Here is a 15,855-nt window from a genome sequence, read left to right as displayed (position 1 = left end):
CTCAGAAGGTTGGGAAGGTTTGAACCTTAACCTTAGTGGTGGGGAAGATGTCAAGGGAAATGACTTGGATATCAGGGGAGGGGGCATTCTGGGCGACTACCCTGCTTGTGTTCTCCTTTCTGTGCTGACGGAAAGCCGGGTATGACCCTGGGGCACTGACTGGACCTTCCTCTCCTGTCCCATCCCCACTCCTTACCGCGACATCCCTCGCCATCCCTTTGAGAAACAAAAGGCAAAGCCTTAAGGTGAAACAATACCGACAGATTTGGTCCTCCATCTCACATCTGGACACCAAGGGGTATACCCATTTATGAGACGCTGCCTCCCCCTATCGACAGCTTTTAGAATGACAAAGCCCCTTCACAAGACCATGAGACTGGGACAAAAATACATTTAAAGAAGGCATCCCCAGTAGAGGTTTTCTTAGTAAAACTCTTCCTTATTTGATCAGCTGACCTGGGGAAGGGGGCTAGAATGTAAGGATGGGAAAGACATTATAGGGGTCTTTTCGTTCAGCTCTCTAATTACTTAGATGAGGAAACTGAGCCCTGGAAGACTGCTGGGGATGTTCTGAGATATATTTCTCCCCCTTTCCCCACCCACCCCCATTTCTCAATAATATTTTATTTTCCCAAATATATATAGTTTTCAACATGCATTAGACTAGTCCAGATTTTTCTCCCTCCCTCATCTTCCCCTGTCCCAAAACAGGAAGCAATCGGATAGTGGTTAAATATGTGTAATCCTTTTACACATTTGTCATGTCGTGTAAGAAAAATCAGACCAAAAGGAGAAAACCAGGAGAAAGAAAAACAAACAAAAAAGGTGAAAATATCGTGCTTTGACCCTAATTCAGGCCCATAGTTCTCTCTCTGGCTGCAGATGGCTCTTCCCATCATAAATCATGGGAATCGCCCTGAGCCGCCAAGTCCATCACAGTCAATCGTTCCATAATCTTGCTGTTACTGGGTACAATGGTTTCCTGGTTCTACTCACTTTCCCCAGCATCGGTTCATTTAAGGCTTTCCAGGTTAAAAATATTTTTCTTCTTTCTCTTCATTGGTGGAGGTAGAAGTCAAAGGTTGCTGACGACCTACTGAGGAACTGAAAAGGCCCAACTTTTAACCCAGGGGTGAGGCAGATTAGCAAAGGAAATAACAACCACAGAGGAAGGGAAGGGAAATTTCTGGTCTGGATGCTGGAGTCCAAACCAGGACTCCATGGAGCTGTAGCAAGCAGGAATAGCCTTATACACTCTCAAATGTTTGCAGAGGTCATGGGGAATGGAGACTTTGGGGGAGAGGGAGCAACTAAGTGGGACTGGAAAATAACTCGGCTGGATTCCAGCTGTCGTTTCCGAGTTTACCTAATTATTTTTGCTAACCAAGACCCATGAGTTCTACCTTGTTAAAGACTCGCAAGTGTTTGCCAGTACCCATAAAATTTCAGCACCCTGGGAAAAGCCCTTGTCTACCTTCCTTGGTGCCGAGTATAGCCTGGATGTTAGGACCAAAAACCTCACTTTGGTCACCTTTTTTCCCCACCCCACCCCCAAAGCCCAGTCATTGTACTGAGAAACTTGGGTAGCAGAGGGAAAAAGCAACAGGGGCCATAACCATTGTGCACAATTTACTAGTTTACTTTTCTAGTCAATTAGAAAGAGCCCTAGCTTTGAACTCAGAACAGGGTGATTCAAATCCTGCCTTGATCCCTTACTATGTATAAATTTTGGGGCAAGTCGGCTCCTCTAGACCTCAGTTTCCTCATCTGTAAAATGAGTGGGTTGGGCAAGATGGTTTCTGAGACCCCTTATAGCTCTATGCTTTTTTTTTTGTGTGTGTGTGTGTGATCCTAATGGCTTCAGGACTTTTTTTTTTCATTCTTTATTCTGTCCTTATCTTTCTCACTTATTTGAGCCTGGCCATAAGTCATGAAGGAGATGTGCTGATCCTCCATTACAAATTGCTCTCTTCCCTCTGCTCTCTCCCGACCCACTCAGAGATCGAATATCAAACATTTGGATTCTCTTTTTAAATTTAGGAAATTGGAACTAGAGGGGTTGGAAAAGTAGAGGGAGGGAACCCTCAGCGGCAAGTGAAGGAGGGATTTCACAAGGTTTTAAACTCATCGATGGATTTGGGGCTGCGGGCTTCCATAGCTGCTTTCTTATAGGACAGCACTAATTTCCAGTACTAGAGTTCCAACTTCTCCAATCTTCTAAGCATTTATTGATTGCTGAGGCGTTTGGGGTTAAGGGACTTGCCCAGGGTCACACAGCCAGGAAGTGTTAGGTGTCTGAGGTCAGATTTGAGCTCGGGTCCTCCTGACTTCCCGGCTGGTGCTCTGCCCACTGCGCCACTGAGCTGCCCCCAAGCATTTAGGAAGCACTGATTTTGTAGGCAGCGGTGTGACTTTGAGGCTAGATGGGCAAATCATTTAACCTTTCCATCCTCCAGGCAACTAAGAGTGTTAGTTGCAAAGCAGGTGCTCATCTCTGTTGGGAGAGGGAGTTTCCACACTGGGAGTTGCTGAAATCCCAGTTATGGTCCAAAATTTAAAATGTACAAGGCCTGGGAATAAGCGTCACTCTGATGCTTATGGATGACTTATTCCCATTCGGGGGTTAAGGACATGGAGGTGGACCGTGCAGGTGGAGACTGGTTCCCCTGCCAAGGCTGCAGACTGGGATGGGCCCCTTCTCCCCTCCCCCCTTTCCCAGTTCACCCCTCCCTCTGGTCACTAGGAGCTTTGAAGCAGGTGTCATGGAGTTAATTCCTTGGTGCACAGCCCTTCCCTCCCCGGCTGTTTCCTTGGACTCCACCGGAATGAGGGAGGGCCCGCCTGCTGACAAACCCAGGGCCAGACTGGGATGGAGAGCTTATTTCTGGGGGCACGAGGGCCGGTCCCAGAGCTGCACTGGGAGGGGACGGCGGGATCACAGATCCAGAATGAATCCAAGTCCCCTTATCCAGGAGGGGCTGATCCGAATAATGTAGGATGAGGGGGTGGGGAGGGCATCCACACTGTGCCAGGTTGGGAAGGGGTAGTGTGACTCAGATCCCCCTCTCCTTTCCCCCCCCCCAGCTGTACATGAATGGCAGCTCGGAGCCAGCTCCTGGGGAGATTTCTGGATTCCACGGCGCCAACTTCCCAGGATTCCAAAGCGGGGCTAGGAATTCCCCCAGAGCACCCAAGAAGCCAGCGGACAGGGCCTCTGACGCCAGGGACTCGATTCTTCCCAGAGTCGCCTCGTTAGGTCTTGTGACCTGGAGTCACCCCCTGTACTCTACATCTTCCAAGCAAAGCCCGGGACCCTTAAGCCGAGGATGCCCCGGGCCCTCCCGGGGCTCCCAAGATGATAAAAGCCATCCTTTCCCACCCAGCCCCGCCGCAGGCCCACGCCATCCCCCATCGATGGCTCGATGGCCCAGAGTGCCAGATCCACAGCCGTCACCAAAGTCAGCGTTTATTGGTTCGATTACAATGGACAGCACGAGAACATCCGAGCCGGGAAACAGAGGAAGCCCACCGAGCTTTCTGCTCCTGGCGCACACCGGCGGCACTGAGGAGGGCACAGGGTGGCACCGAGGCGGGCACAGGGCGGCACATGCGGCCTCACGGGCGCACCCCAAACAGGCAGTGCACAGGCTGGGGCACGGGGGAGGGCAGGCTGGGGGGCAGTCTCCCAAGGGGTCCCCCCATTGTTCTAGTAAATGACAGCAGGCCCACAGAGGAGCTCAGAAGGCCCCAGTGGCAAATGCACCCTCACTGTGCCCTCCCCCCTAACAGGGCCTGCGGGTGGGGGGTGGGGGAGGAGGAGGCTGGGTCAGGAGAGCAGTAGGCATGCTAAGGGGAGGGAGGCCCTGGGGGTGGGCCCTTCCTCCAGAGGGGAGGAGGCCTTGGGGGGGGCAGGAGGAGCCCAGCCCCCATCCTCTCGCCGGGGTAAGAGATGTTGTCTGAGGTGGGAGGGATCCCTCAGAGCCTGCTCGTGGGTCTCTACATTCTAGAGTCGGCTGTGTTGGGGGCCAGGGTCCCGGCCCCCCCCAAGCCTAGGGCAGTGTTGGCACTTGAGGACTCCAGGGGTGCCCAGCGGTGGGCTCGGGCCTCAGGCAGAGGTTTGGGCTCCGCTGGGGAGCGGCCATCTCCCTCGTTCCTCCTCCCGTTTCCCCACCGGAGGGGCGATCCAGCCATGCCCCTGGAGCTTCTCCGCCCTCTCCCTGCCCCTCTGCCCCCAATGCTCGGCCAGGCGGGGGGAGGGCAGGGAGCCCAAGGGGAGGATCCGGCATCCTGGTGCGACTCCTGGGGATATTCTGGAGCGGGCTCCAGGGGAGCAGGGAGGCACCTGTGGGGCGGAGGCCTGGGCTGCTTCCAGAGCTCCAGGGGAGGGTCCCTGAGAGGGGCGGGCGGCCACCCGAGTGCCTTCTCCACGCAGGAGGCCTGACGCACAGAAACTGGGTCACAAGCAAGCTGGGGCTCAAGCTGTTGCTCTTAAAAAAAAAAAAGGGGGGGGGGGGGTTCGGACTAGGAGCCTTCAGGAAATAAACTCCTTCCAGCCTGGGAGGAGCCGCGTTGCACCGTTTCAGGACCACGGACAGCCGAACACACACAGGAGGGGCCCTGGGGCACCGGGAATAGAAAGGCAGGCAAGTGCTGGAGGGCTCAGGGCCCTGGGGCAGCTCCAGGCTATTCCCCGCCCTCCCTCTCTCCCTCCCTCCCTCCCAAACATCCCGGAATCAGCTCCTGGACCGCACTGAGGAGCTGGGACACCTGCCAAGGTAGCCCCAGAATCGCTCCCCAGAGCCCTGCTGCAGCACCCCCACACACACACTGTGTAGCAGGGCAGGAGTCTGGCCTCCCAAAAAGGGCTTCTGTGACTGCGTGCAGGCGGGCAGCTGCCGGACCACCCAGCCCCCCTCCCCGCTTTTCTGAAGGTAAGAGAGGGCATCAGGGAGGCGCTGGCCCCTGCAGCCTCCTGAGCCATCCTCCAGTCTGGTCTGAATATATCTTCTCCCCATCCCGGAGGGGCGTCTCAGGCCAGATTCTATCGGAGAGCCGCTGGCGCTACCCCTGAGGGAGACACCCCTCAAGCTGGATCTCCCTAAGGGTCTTGCCTGGGGCCTCTGGCTATTCCTCAGGTGACCCTGAAAGGGGTTTCCTTGGGGCTGGGGTGGGGGCAGGGAGGTAGTTGTCCCAGAGAGCGTCTGTCACAGGCCTGAGGCATCAGGGGTCCAGGGTGGGCTGCTCCCAGTCAAGACCCAGACGAAGCTCTCCAACTCCCAGTCATTCTTCCCTCTGACCCAGAGGCGGACTCCACAGGCCAGTCCTGCAACCCATGGGAAAACCTGGAGTTCCCCCTCTCTCAATCTCCAAATTACTCTTGGGGGGGATGGCACTGCAGGGAAGAGGCCTCAGGAGCATGGTTTGGGATTCAGGTTGGTGGGGGGAAGGTGATTGCCGTCCCGACGGGGCCATCCCCTCCACTTGCCCCATCCGGGGGCTCGGGGAGCCTGGGCGGCCTCTTGCCTCCTCCTCCGCCTCCTCTCACAAATGCCGCTGCCAAGGTCACTTGTTCTCAATCAGCGTCTGCACTTTATGGACCAGGTCCCTGGCGATTCTCAGGATCTCCTGGGCGTCATGATGCTCCGCCCGCTCTGCAGGGAGTACAAACCCACAGGGATTGGGGAAGGTGGGAAAGCAGCAGAGACACGAAGCCAGGTCAGGACCACCGGGGGCCCCAGCCCCATCTGGTCCTTCCTTGGGTCAGCCGGGCTGCTAGGGCCCTAGAAGGCTTAGGTATGAAGAACAGGACACTGAATCTGAACTCCCACAAAGCTCCCCTGCTTGGGGCCAGAAGTGGAAGTTGTTGCTGGACCAGCCAAAGAAACCCTAGGTTCAGGATCACCGATTTAGAGCTGGGACCAACTGGATCTGGGCCAAGAAACCCGGACTCAAACCCCAGCTCTGCCACTTGGTGGCCACTAAATTTCCATGGGCCTCATGGGTAAAATGAGAGGGCTGGACCAGACGGCCATGGAGGGCCCTGTAATCCTCGGACACGGGAACCCCCAAGCACCTGGAGCCACTGCTACTATCACCCACGAGCCACCAGCCACAAAGCCTCGGGGGCCCACAGTCCCCCTTCGTGTCCATACCATTGAAAAACTTGATAATGTCTGTGAAGTCCATGTTGTTATCTCGGATGATCTCCCGGTATCCTTCCACCAGGGCCAAGGCGATGAACAGGACAAAGTGCTCCGAAGAGATATGTCTGGCAGCCCAGATCACTTCCCACACAGCAAAGACATCCTCATAGAGCAGCTCTGTAGTGGGGGGGAGATTGGGGGAGCAGGAAAGGACGTTCCACATCCCTAAGCCTGAGAGGCAAAGGTCCTAGAGGACTCAGGAGCCGGGGGTGGGGGGGGAGGGGAATTCTGTGCTGACATCCAAGGCCACAGCACACGAGCAGTCCCACCTGTGCCCTAGCAGGTCTGTTCAGCAAACAGGACTGGCTGGTAGTTGAGGGGGCAGCCCTCAGTGTCCTGGAAGCTCAAGGTCAAAGTTATGGCCCAGTGGTTTTGGGTAAAGAGCACAGATTTGGGGAGAGAGCTCTTGGGCTTTAATGCTGGCTCTGCCACTTCTCAATTTCCTCATCTGCTTAATGAGAGGAGTGAGTGGGTATGGGGGGGACACCCCTATAATCCCTGCTGCTGACAGAGAGGCTGAGGTTGCTGAGTCACTTAAGCTTGAGTTCTGAGCAGAAGAGTCAAAGTCGGTCTAGTGACTGTATTAAGTTGGACACCATGCTACTGAGCCCTGGGCCAAGGCTGGGGTAGGATTAGGGTGGAAGGAAACCTGAGGAAAAGTGAAGCAGTCCAGATTGGAAAATGGAGTAAGTCAGCATTTCCACACCCATTAGCACCGAAATCATGCTGTGAAGAACCACCACACTTCCAGGCTGGGTGGGAGAGGGCGATTCGGTCTCAAACAAGAAAAGGATCAATGGATACATGGATAGGCTGACAAACAGATAAAATGAGGGTAGCTGACCCATGCCCACTAACATATTTCAAGCGGTAAATATATAGTAACAAACTAAATACCCACTGAAGGGGGAAATGGTAAAACAAGCTGTGGGCGGGTACGTAACATTGGTCGGTAAGGAACAGTGAATATGAAGAATTGGGGAGAGCATGAGAAAACCTAAATGCATTGATGCAAAGTGAAGTCGAAACAGGAAAACCTCATAGCAGTGGTGGAAGTGGAAAGAACAACTACCAAAACAGTCAAAACTGGAGAGGTGTGAAAACAAAAGGACCAAGAAGAGAGAGAAGTACCTCCTTCTTTTTTTTTTTGTGAAGGCGAGAGCTTATAGATGTGGAAGACCGGATAAAATATCAGATTTTGCTGATGAATTGCTTGGTTTTGCTGAACGGCTCTATTTTTGTTTTAAAATTCATTGTTACAAAGGATGTCTATCTCAGATGGGTGAGGGGACATACTGAAAGATGGAAAAATGAGTAATTTAAAAACAAACGATACGGACAAAATTTTATTTTTTTTTAAATGAGGGGGCAGAACTAAATGCTCTTTTTCCTTATAGCTTTAAATCCTAAAAATGCTATGATCTATAGATCTCTGCTTTCCAACAGTATAGTGTTATACTGTATAGACACTATACTACCTCCCTTGACTCAGCACAAATGTGATTTAGACTTAAACTGAAATTTAGGAGTGAGCTTCTTGCATCTTTCATGAGAACGGTGAGTTTTCGGAAACATTTTGCACAACTTCATATGTGCCTTATCAATGGGCAGGGAGGGAGGAAGGGAGTCTGGAACTCCCTCCCTTTAAAACTAAGTTTTAAAGATAAATGTTAAACATTGCTTTAAGTGTAACTGGAAAAATTAAAATTACAAATAAAATAGTGAGTTTCCTAATATTCAAAGTCTTTTCCAGACTCCATCTAACTTCACCCCCAATCAATCCACCATCCCCAGTAAGAGATTCCAAGAAAGAACAGCTGCCTCTGAGTCTCTTTTTCACCCATTGCTTTGTTTGTGTATCTGTCTTCCTCTTTTCCTCCCCCATCTCTGTGTCGCTATTTATTTCTGTCTCTCTCCTCCGTCTCCTCTCTCCCTCTCCCTCTCCTCCTCTGGATCTTTCTTCTTCACTCTCCCTTTCCCACACCACACCTCTCTGTCTCTCTGTCTCTTTGTCTCTCTGTCTCGCTCTCTCTCTGTCCCTCTGTCTCTCTGTCTCTGTCTCTCTATCTCTCTGTCTCTGTCTGTCTATCTGTCTCTCTGTTTCTTTCTTTCTCTCTCTCTCTCTCTCTCACTCACTCACCTCTCTTGAAATCTAGCAGGAACCATCTATAGCAGAAGTAGAAATGAGTGTAGTCTCCATTCTGGTGCATCAATTCAAAGAGCTCTGAATCCAGGATCTGTAAGAGGAATAAGGGAAAATAAAAGGATGAGAGAAGGAAAAAGAAGGGAGAGACCTGAAAGGAGATATGGATGGAAGGAAAATAGATGGAGGAAAGCAGGATGGAGGAGAGATGGATGGAAGGAGAAACAGATGGAGGAAAGTGAGTGGAGGAGAAATGGATGGAAGGAAAGTAGATAGAGGGAAAGAGAAATGTAGAGGGGGGGGAAAAGAGAAAAGGAGAAGAAGGTGACTACAAGCTGTTGTTCAGAATGCACACACTTGGAGATGTGCACCCAAAGCCATTTAGATACTCCTTCAAAGCCATTTTTATCTGTATGTCCGACCTTGCTGTCTGCCTGAGTTGTTTCTCTGTATTTAAGTGTTATTCTCTTTACTGTATCTGTGTCTCTACATTTCTCATTGCCTTCTTTGTCCCTCCCTGGTTTGTCTCTCTCTGGGCAGCTGTTTGCAAATACAATACCACCCTCCTGTTATATTTCACTTCTTAACTGCTGCTCTCTAACATACAAACACCACTCCCAGGTGAGGGAATGAAATGCAGGTCCCTCCAACATTAAAGACAATTACAGAAACAACAAATCAGGATTTTGGAGTCAGAAATGACCTCAGCAGCCTTCTAATCCAACAACCCAGACCAGAAAGGAATCCTCACAAGTGACTGTAGGCCTCTGCTCAAAGATGGCCAGGAGAGGGATCCCACAGCTTCTGGAGACAGCCCAACCCACGTTGGGAAGCCCAAGGTTTTCCAGATCTCAAGCCTAGAGTGGCCCCCATGCAGCTTTGGTCCATCTCCCGGGTCTGCCTTCTGGGGCCAAACAGGACAAAGCTAAGCCTTCTCCCACCCAACAACTACTCTTCAAATATTTAAAGACAACCTTTATCTCCATCTGCCTGTCTTGGTCTCTCTCACTCCATCCTTCCCCCTCCTCCCTACTCGGAGCCTTTCCTTCTCCAATCACTTCAGTCCCTCTTTAGATGACATGGACCTCAACCTTCTGACGGGAATAATAACACTCCTCTCCCAGGATTGTGAGGATTAAATTATCTAATATTTGTAAAGCACTCAACAGTGCCTGGCACAAAGTAGGTGCTTAATAAATGCCTGTGTGACTCTGGGCAGGTCAAATAAACTTTATCAGCCTTAATTTTCTGCAAAATGGAGATAATGATCACCTACCTCTGATAATATGGTAAAGCATTTTGTAAACTTTAGAACTCTATTTGTTACTGATTACAAGAACTACTACTACCACCACCACCACCACTACTACTACTATTTTAAAATGAGAACAAATCATGACTGAGCTATTTTTTAAAAAATGTATTTGTACAATGATTTTTACTGTTTCTGTATCTCCAGTTTGTTGCACACAGAAAGCATTTGATATACAATTGTTGAATGAGAGGCTTGTCACAGCTCTCAAGAGTCTAGCAAACATTTATTAACTACCTACAGCATGCAAAGTAAATTACAAGGAACTGGGACATCTCTAACATTATAAGAGTATAGAAGTGACCAATGAGAACTCAGTTGGGAAGGCTGGAGCCTTGGGAAGTCAGAACTGGGAAGTTCTGATCCCAGACTAGTCCCTTCCCCTGTCTGGATTTTAATCTCCTTCCAATAACACGAGGAGGTTGCTCTCTAGAACTAGCTCTAGAACAGATGATCTCTGTGGCCCCTCAAGGCTCTGCCATCCTTTCGACTGGTGATTTATGGCTAAGCCCCCTCTAAACAAGGACTCCGGGCAGCTGGGGGGGAGGGGGGCAGGCGCCTACCTGGATGAGTGATCGCATGTTGGCAAAGTGTGTGTCCATGGCCCCGCCATTGGGGAAGTTTTGGCTCATCCTCTTCATGAGTTGGCCGAAGCAGCTATAAGCCAGTTGATCTGATGGCAGAGTGAATGGTAGGGCCTCCAGTAAGGGGAGGGCATTGCTGCCTTGGCCATCTCCCAGTGGTGTCCTGGGGCCCCAAAGCATCACCTCCCCCCACCCGGGCCTCGGGAGGCTGGGGCACTTCCAAGGATGAGATACCCAAAGAGTGAACCCCAGCTGTGGGAACCAATTTCGCCTCTCCTCTGGCTTCCGGCCCACAAGATTAAAGCACCCCAATCCCGTCCCATGCCCTGCCCCACCCCATCATCACCCTGAATATCAAGCCCCAGTCACCACCCTCCCTCTCACTTCTCCTGGGCTCCCAGGAGCCCTCACCATTGTCAAGGATGACCATGAGGGGTGCCAGCAGATCACACATGCCCTGCACATAGCCCACGTCCAGATGCTCCCATACATAGCTGTGAGGCCCAGGAAAGCAGAATTAGTCGATGAGACTGATCCCCGGATGCAGGCTCACTGTTTCCCAATCAACTCAATAAATAAGCATTTATTAAGTATCTACTGCATACCAAGAATTGTGCTAGGGATTATTATTTTTTTTGGAGGAAAAGGATGAGGAGGAGGAGAAAGAGGAAGAAATAAGCACCTTTTCTCCCTCTATTCTGCGTCCTAAGGTTCTATTGCTAGTGAGGAGAGGGAGAGTCTGGCTGATCTAGGTGGCTCCTGAAATGAGTGCAATGGGAGGAAGTTGGGGGGAAGATCCTGGGTACTTTCGGGTTGGGAACCGCCAGCAGGGGGCCTCTGTAAGTTGATCAGAGAAGGATTGACACTCCCCTCACTCTATTCACTGCACCACCTAGCTGCCCCTGCTCATTTGTTAAATGAGGTGATTAGACTAGATGATATCAGGTCACCTCCAGCTCTGCCATCTAATACTCCTGTGATCCAGGATAAATCATTCACTATCCCTAGGTCTCAGTTTCCTTATCTGTAAGATGAGGGGGAGAAGCTGACCTCTCCCACAATCTCTCACACACCCAGGCTCCTCTGCAGACGCCCCCAGCCCGTGGCCCCGGCGCTCCCCTTCCCCACCCCCTGGCTCCCTCTGAGCCCCCTTAACCACCGGCACCTGCACATGATGTTGCGGAGCTTCTCCAAGTTGGTGGGCGTGAAGTACCAGTAGTTTCGGTCACACCGTTGCACGTCCTTGTCGATCCGATGGAGGTTCAAGGCCACCGTGTCCAGCAACTCTATCTGAGGAAGGACCCAGAATCCCTCAGTCCTGCATCCCAGGGCTTTCCGCCTGGCCTCCTCCCTCAGTCAAGTTCTTCTCTATTCCTTGTCCCACCTCCCAACAAGGGCCCGGACAAGGCCAGGGATGGTAGGGGAGATCTAACCAGGGGAACTCATGCCCTGGCTCGGGGCAGAGATCAGCGCCTGTCTGTCAGGATCGTGGGCTTGCTCACACAGCCGCAGGGGGATGGCCACGGGGGGGGGAGGCCAGGCGGAAAGCCCTGGGATGCAGGACTCACGGCCCTTACAGTGTAGGCAGCAGCACAGACGGCAGCCAGCTCTTCCCCTGCCCCCAGCTCACTGGACTGTGGGGCATCTTCCTGGCCAGGGTCTGGGGGCTCATAGAGAGAGGCGTGGGGCCCAGAAGCAGACTGGTCCAGCTCCTCCTCCTCTCCTTGGTCTTCCTCCTCGAACCCCACACTCTGCCCATCATCGATGCTGGACTGGACTCCAGAAGCCACTGAATAGTTTCGAGAAGACGGCAGCCCCGAGTCCGGAGAGTCAAATTCTACAGACTGCTGCTGTTCCACAATCACGGTGCCCGGCGTTCCCGCCGACGGCCCCGGGTCAGCCCCGGCATCTTCAGGACACTTTGGTCCCATCTCAGGGGGATCCATCTCATCCACGGAAATGAACACCTGGTGCGGAAGGAAGGGAGCGATGGCGGCCGTGTTCTATGTGGGCTACGATGTCCCAACAGCCCAGCCAGTCTAAGCTCCTCGTTTAATCGATGAGGAAACTGAGGTTAAGTGGCTTACTAACAGCGATATTCTAACAAGGATCCACTGGGAAAGGCTCAGCTATTCTGATCAACACAATTCTGAAGGATTCATGATGGAAAATGCTCCCACCTCCCGAGAGAGAACTGATGAACATTAAGTGTAAATCGAGGTACATTTTGAAACTACTTTATTTTTCTTGCTTTTTGGCAACCTAGTTAATATGCATTTTTTAAAATGACTTCCCATATAGAATTGATATCATATTACTTGTTTTCTCAATGGGCTGGGGAAGGAATGGAGGGAGAAAGAGAATGTGGAATTCAAAATTTAAAGAAAAAAAATATTATATAGCAACACCACTGCTAAGTCTATATCACAAAAACTTTTTTTTTGGCTGAGGCAGTTGGGGTTAAGTGACTTGCCCAAAGTCACACAGCTAGGAAGTGTGACATGTCTGAGGTCAGGCTTGAACTCAGGTCCTCCTGACTTTAGGGCTGGTGCTCTATCTGCCCTAGCTACCCCACAGAAACATTTTTTAAAAGGGAAAAGGATTTATTTGTACAAAAATATTTGTAGCAGTTCTTTTTTGTAGTGGCTAAGAAATCAAAGGGACGCCCATCAACTGAGGGATGGCTAAAAAAGCTCTGGAATATGATTGTAATGCAATGTTACTGTGCTAAGAGAAATGCCAAGCAGGATGGTTTCAGAACAACCTGGGAAGACTTACATGAATCGATGCAAAGTGAACCAAAAGAACATTGTACACAGTAACAAGAATATCAGGAATAAAATGATCCAAGACAATCCCAAAGGACTCATGGTGAAGAATTCTATTCACCTCCAGAGAAAGAGATAATATTGCTTGAAAAGAGACTGAAGCATAATTCTTTCTTATTTTTTTTTCTTTCTTTCTCTCTTTCTTTTTCTTTCTTTCTCTCTTTCATTCTTTTCTTTTTTCCCTCCTCTTCTTGTACAAAAAGTCTAAAATAAAGTGTAATTTTATATAATTACACATCTATAATCTATATGAGATTGCTAACTATCTCAAGGAGCGGGGAGGGAAGGCAGGGAAGGACTTTGGAACTCACAACTTTAAAAAATCCCAAATGTTAAAAAAAAAATTGTTTTCACATGTAATTAGGGAAGAAAAAAATACCCAGTTCTCAAGAATGATTGTGTGCCAGCCTCCTCAATGACCTCTTTACCTTTCTTTTATATATCATCTTCCTCCATTAGATTGTAAATACCTCGAGGTCAGAGATTGTCTTTCTTTTTCATATTTGTATCCCCAGAACTTAGCACACTACCTGGTAACTAATAGGCATTTAGTAGATGTTAACTGACGAAATGATCTCATCATTTGGTGTGACCTGCCCAGGGTCACACAGCTAGTAAATGTTAAATATCTGAGGCTGGATTTGAACTCAGTTTTTCTCCAGTGCTGGTAACTCTATCCACTTCACCATTTGGCTGCCCCTGATCTGATCAAAACTGATCAGTGATCAGCACTTAGCCTTTACCTGTGTACTTTTATGTGAATAAAGTTGATTGGATGGGCTTAAATAAAATCACTTTGGATGTTTTTGAGCACAACTAAGTTTTCAGAGTTCAGAATAAAAAGCACATGAGCTTTTTAAGAAGCAGGTCTGGAAAGACCAAAAAGGCTGCTGAAGTAGTCACTAAAGATATTGATGTGTACAGAGAGAAATGGTTAATCTATAACAGTTGTTCTAGAGAAAGGAAGGGGAGGAGGAATAAATGAGAGAAAGGGTGATCCCAGGGAATAATTGATTTCTTTCTTTCTTTTTTTTTTTTCTTTCCTTTTTTTTTTTTGCTAAAGCAATTGGGGTTAAGTGACTTGCCCAGGGTCACACAGCTAGGAAGTGTTAAATGTCTGAGATCGGATTTGAACTCAGGTCCTCCTGACTTCAAAGCTGGTGCTCTATCCACTGTGCCACCCAGCTGCCCTTGGAATAGTTGATTTCTATGTCATCCAGTTAGAATATGCCAGAATATCAGAGTATGTCAGAGTCAGAGCTGGAAGGAACTCATCCACTATTTAGTCCTGAGGCCCAGGGAGTGACTCTTTATCTAAAGAGTCAACCAGCAGGATTTCAAACCAGCTTGTGATTCCAGATTATTATACTAGATTAAATCCTGATTGTGATCTAGGATTTGTTTCTAGATTCTCTTTCCATTGTACCACTGCCTCCCACTTTGTGTATGTGTGTTTGAACTGAGAGAGGATCAGACCTAGAGTCAGAGAAGAGGGTTGAATTATAAGGACTATATACACATGGGTAAAGCCTCATCTATAAATCAGAAATTCAATAGATTTCAAAATGCATTTATTAAGTACCTACTATATATTGGGAACTGGGCTAAACATTTTATAAATATTTTCCAATTTGTTCCTCATAACAAGGCTGAGAGGGAGGCGCTATTATTTTACAGCTGCGAAAACTGAGCCTGATAGTAATTAAGGGACATGCTCAGAATCACAAAAATAAAGTATCTGATAAAGTATTCAGATAAAGTATCTGAAGTTGGAGTTGAATTTGAACCTCCCTGATTGCAGGTCTGATAATTTATTTATTGTCTCTTAACTGCCTCTAACTGCTAGGGGAGGAAGGAGATGAATTAATTTTCATAAAGAGCCTTGTTCCCAAAGAGCTTACCTTCATAGAATATACATCATTTATATACCTACGTAATCACGAAAGTTCATTTGAAGAGGGAGACAACATGCTAAGAAAGTCTTGAGTTTTGAAGGTCAAGAAGACCTTGGAGAGATGGAGGGGAGGAGGGCTAGACTCCAGGCAGGGGGAACTGCCAGGGTAAAGGCATGGAGGAAGGAATTTAAAAAAACAACTAAGAGAACAATTTCACTGTTTGTGAAGGAAGAGGATTTGCAGAGACTAAAGCCAGAAAGATAAGTTGGAAACATTGGGGAGGGCTTTGAAGTCTGTCTCTGATACTACCTATGGGATCTGGGTAAATTCCTTTCTCTGGCTGGGTCTCAGTGTCCTCCTCTGTCGCCCTGGACAGGGCACCCTCTGGACGCCCTCTGAGGTACCACCTGCCAATCCTAGTTCTATGATTCCATGATCCTCTGCCAGGCTAAAGATTGGCATTTCATCTCAGAGATAATGGACACCACTGAGCCTTTCTGAGCAGAATTCTTACTTCACAGGGCTGCTAAAGGGATCAGATGAGATAATATTCAATAAAGAGAAGTATACAAGTGTCCCTGATGGTGACGCCCTCCTCCTTTCTTCTCTTCTTCTGAAAGAGGAAAGGAAAGGAAGCAGAAAATGACCCTGAATGAGAGGAGGCTATTTTTTATGAAAAGGTGGAAAGGAAAGAAAGAAAGGAAATGAAGGAAGGAAGGAAAGAAGAAAAAAAGAAAGAAAGAAAGAAAGAAAGGGAGAGAGGGAGGAAGGAAGGAAGGAAGAAGGAAAGAAAGGAAGGAAGGAAGGAAGGAAGGAAGGAAGGAAGGAAGGAAGGAAGGAAGGAAGGAGGAAAAAAAAGAAAGAAGGAAAGAAAGGACGGAAGGAAGGAA

The 15,855-nt window shown here is 49.2% G+C and overlaps 1 protein-coding gene across 2 annotated transcripts in view; it reads right to left on the bottom strand.

The window, feature by feature from the left end:
• Positions 1-3,450: 3,450 nt before the first annotated feature.
• SGSM2 (small G protein signaling modulator 2) overlaps positions 3,451-15,855 on the bottom strand; it is a 68,822-nt gene continuing 56,417 nt past the window's right edge. For both annotated transcript variants that reach the window (XM_031967803.1, XM_031967804.1), the window contains 7 exons: positions 11,820-12,209; positions 11,408-11,532; positions 10,654-10,736; positions 10,222-10,331; positions 8,344-8,440; positions 6,153-6,320; positions 3,451-5,651 (listed from right to left, as the gene is read on the bottom strand). In XM_031967803.1, coding sequence (XP_031823663.1) covers positions 5,563-5,651; positions 6,153-6,320; positions 8,344-8,440; positions 10,222-10,331; positions 10,654-10,736; positions 11,408-11,532; positions 11,820-12,209 — 1,062 coding nt within the window. In that variant the 3' untranslated portion in view covers positions 3,451-5,562. The remainder of the gene's footprint in view (positions 5,652-6,152; positions 6,321-8,343; positions 8,441-10,221; positions 10,332-10,653; positions 10,737-11,407; positions 11,533-11,819; positions 12,210-15,855) is intronic.

The sequence above is a fragment of the Sarcophilus harrisii genome, chromosome 4 (genome assembly GCF_902635505.1).
Source record: "Sarcophilus harrisii chromosome 4, mSarHar1.11, whole genome shotgun sequence".
Classification (NCBI taxonomy): Eukaryota; Metazoa; Chordata; class Mammalia; order Dasyuromorphia; family Dasyuridae; genus Sarcophilus; species Sarcophilus harrisii.
This window is presented reverse-complemented; position numbering and strand designations above follow the sequence as displayed.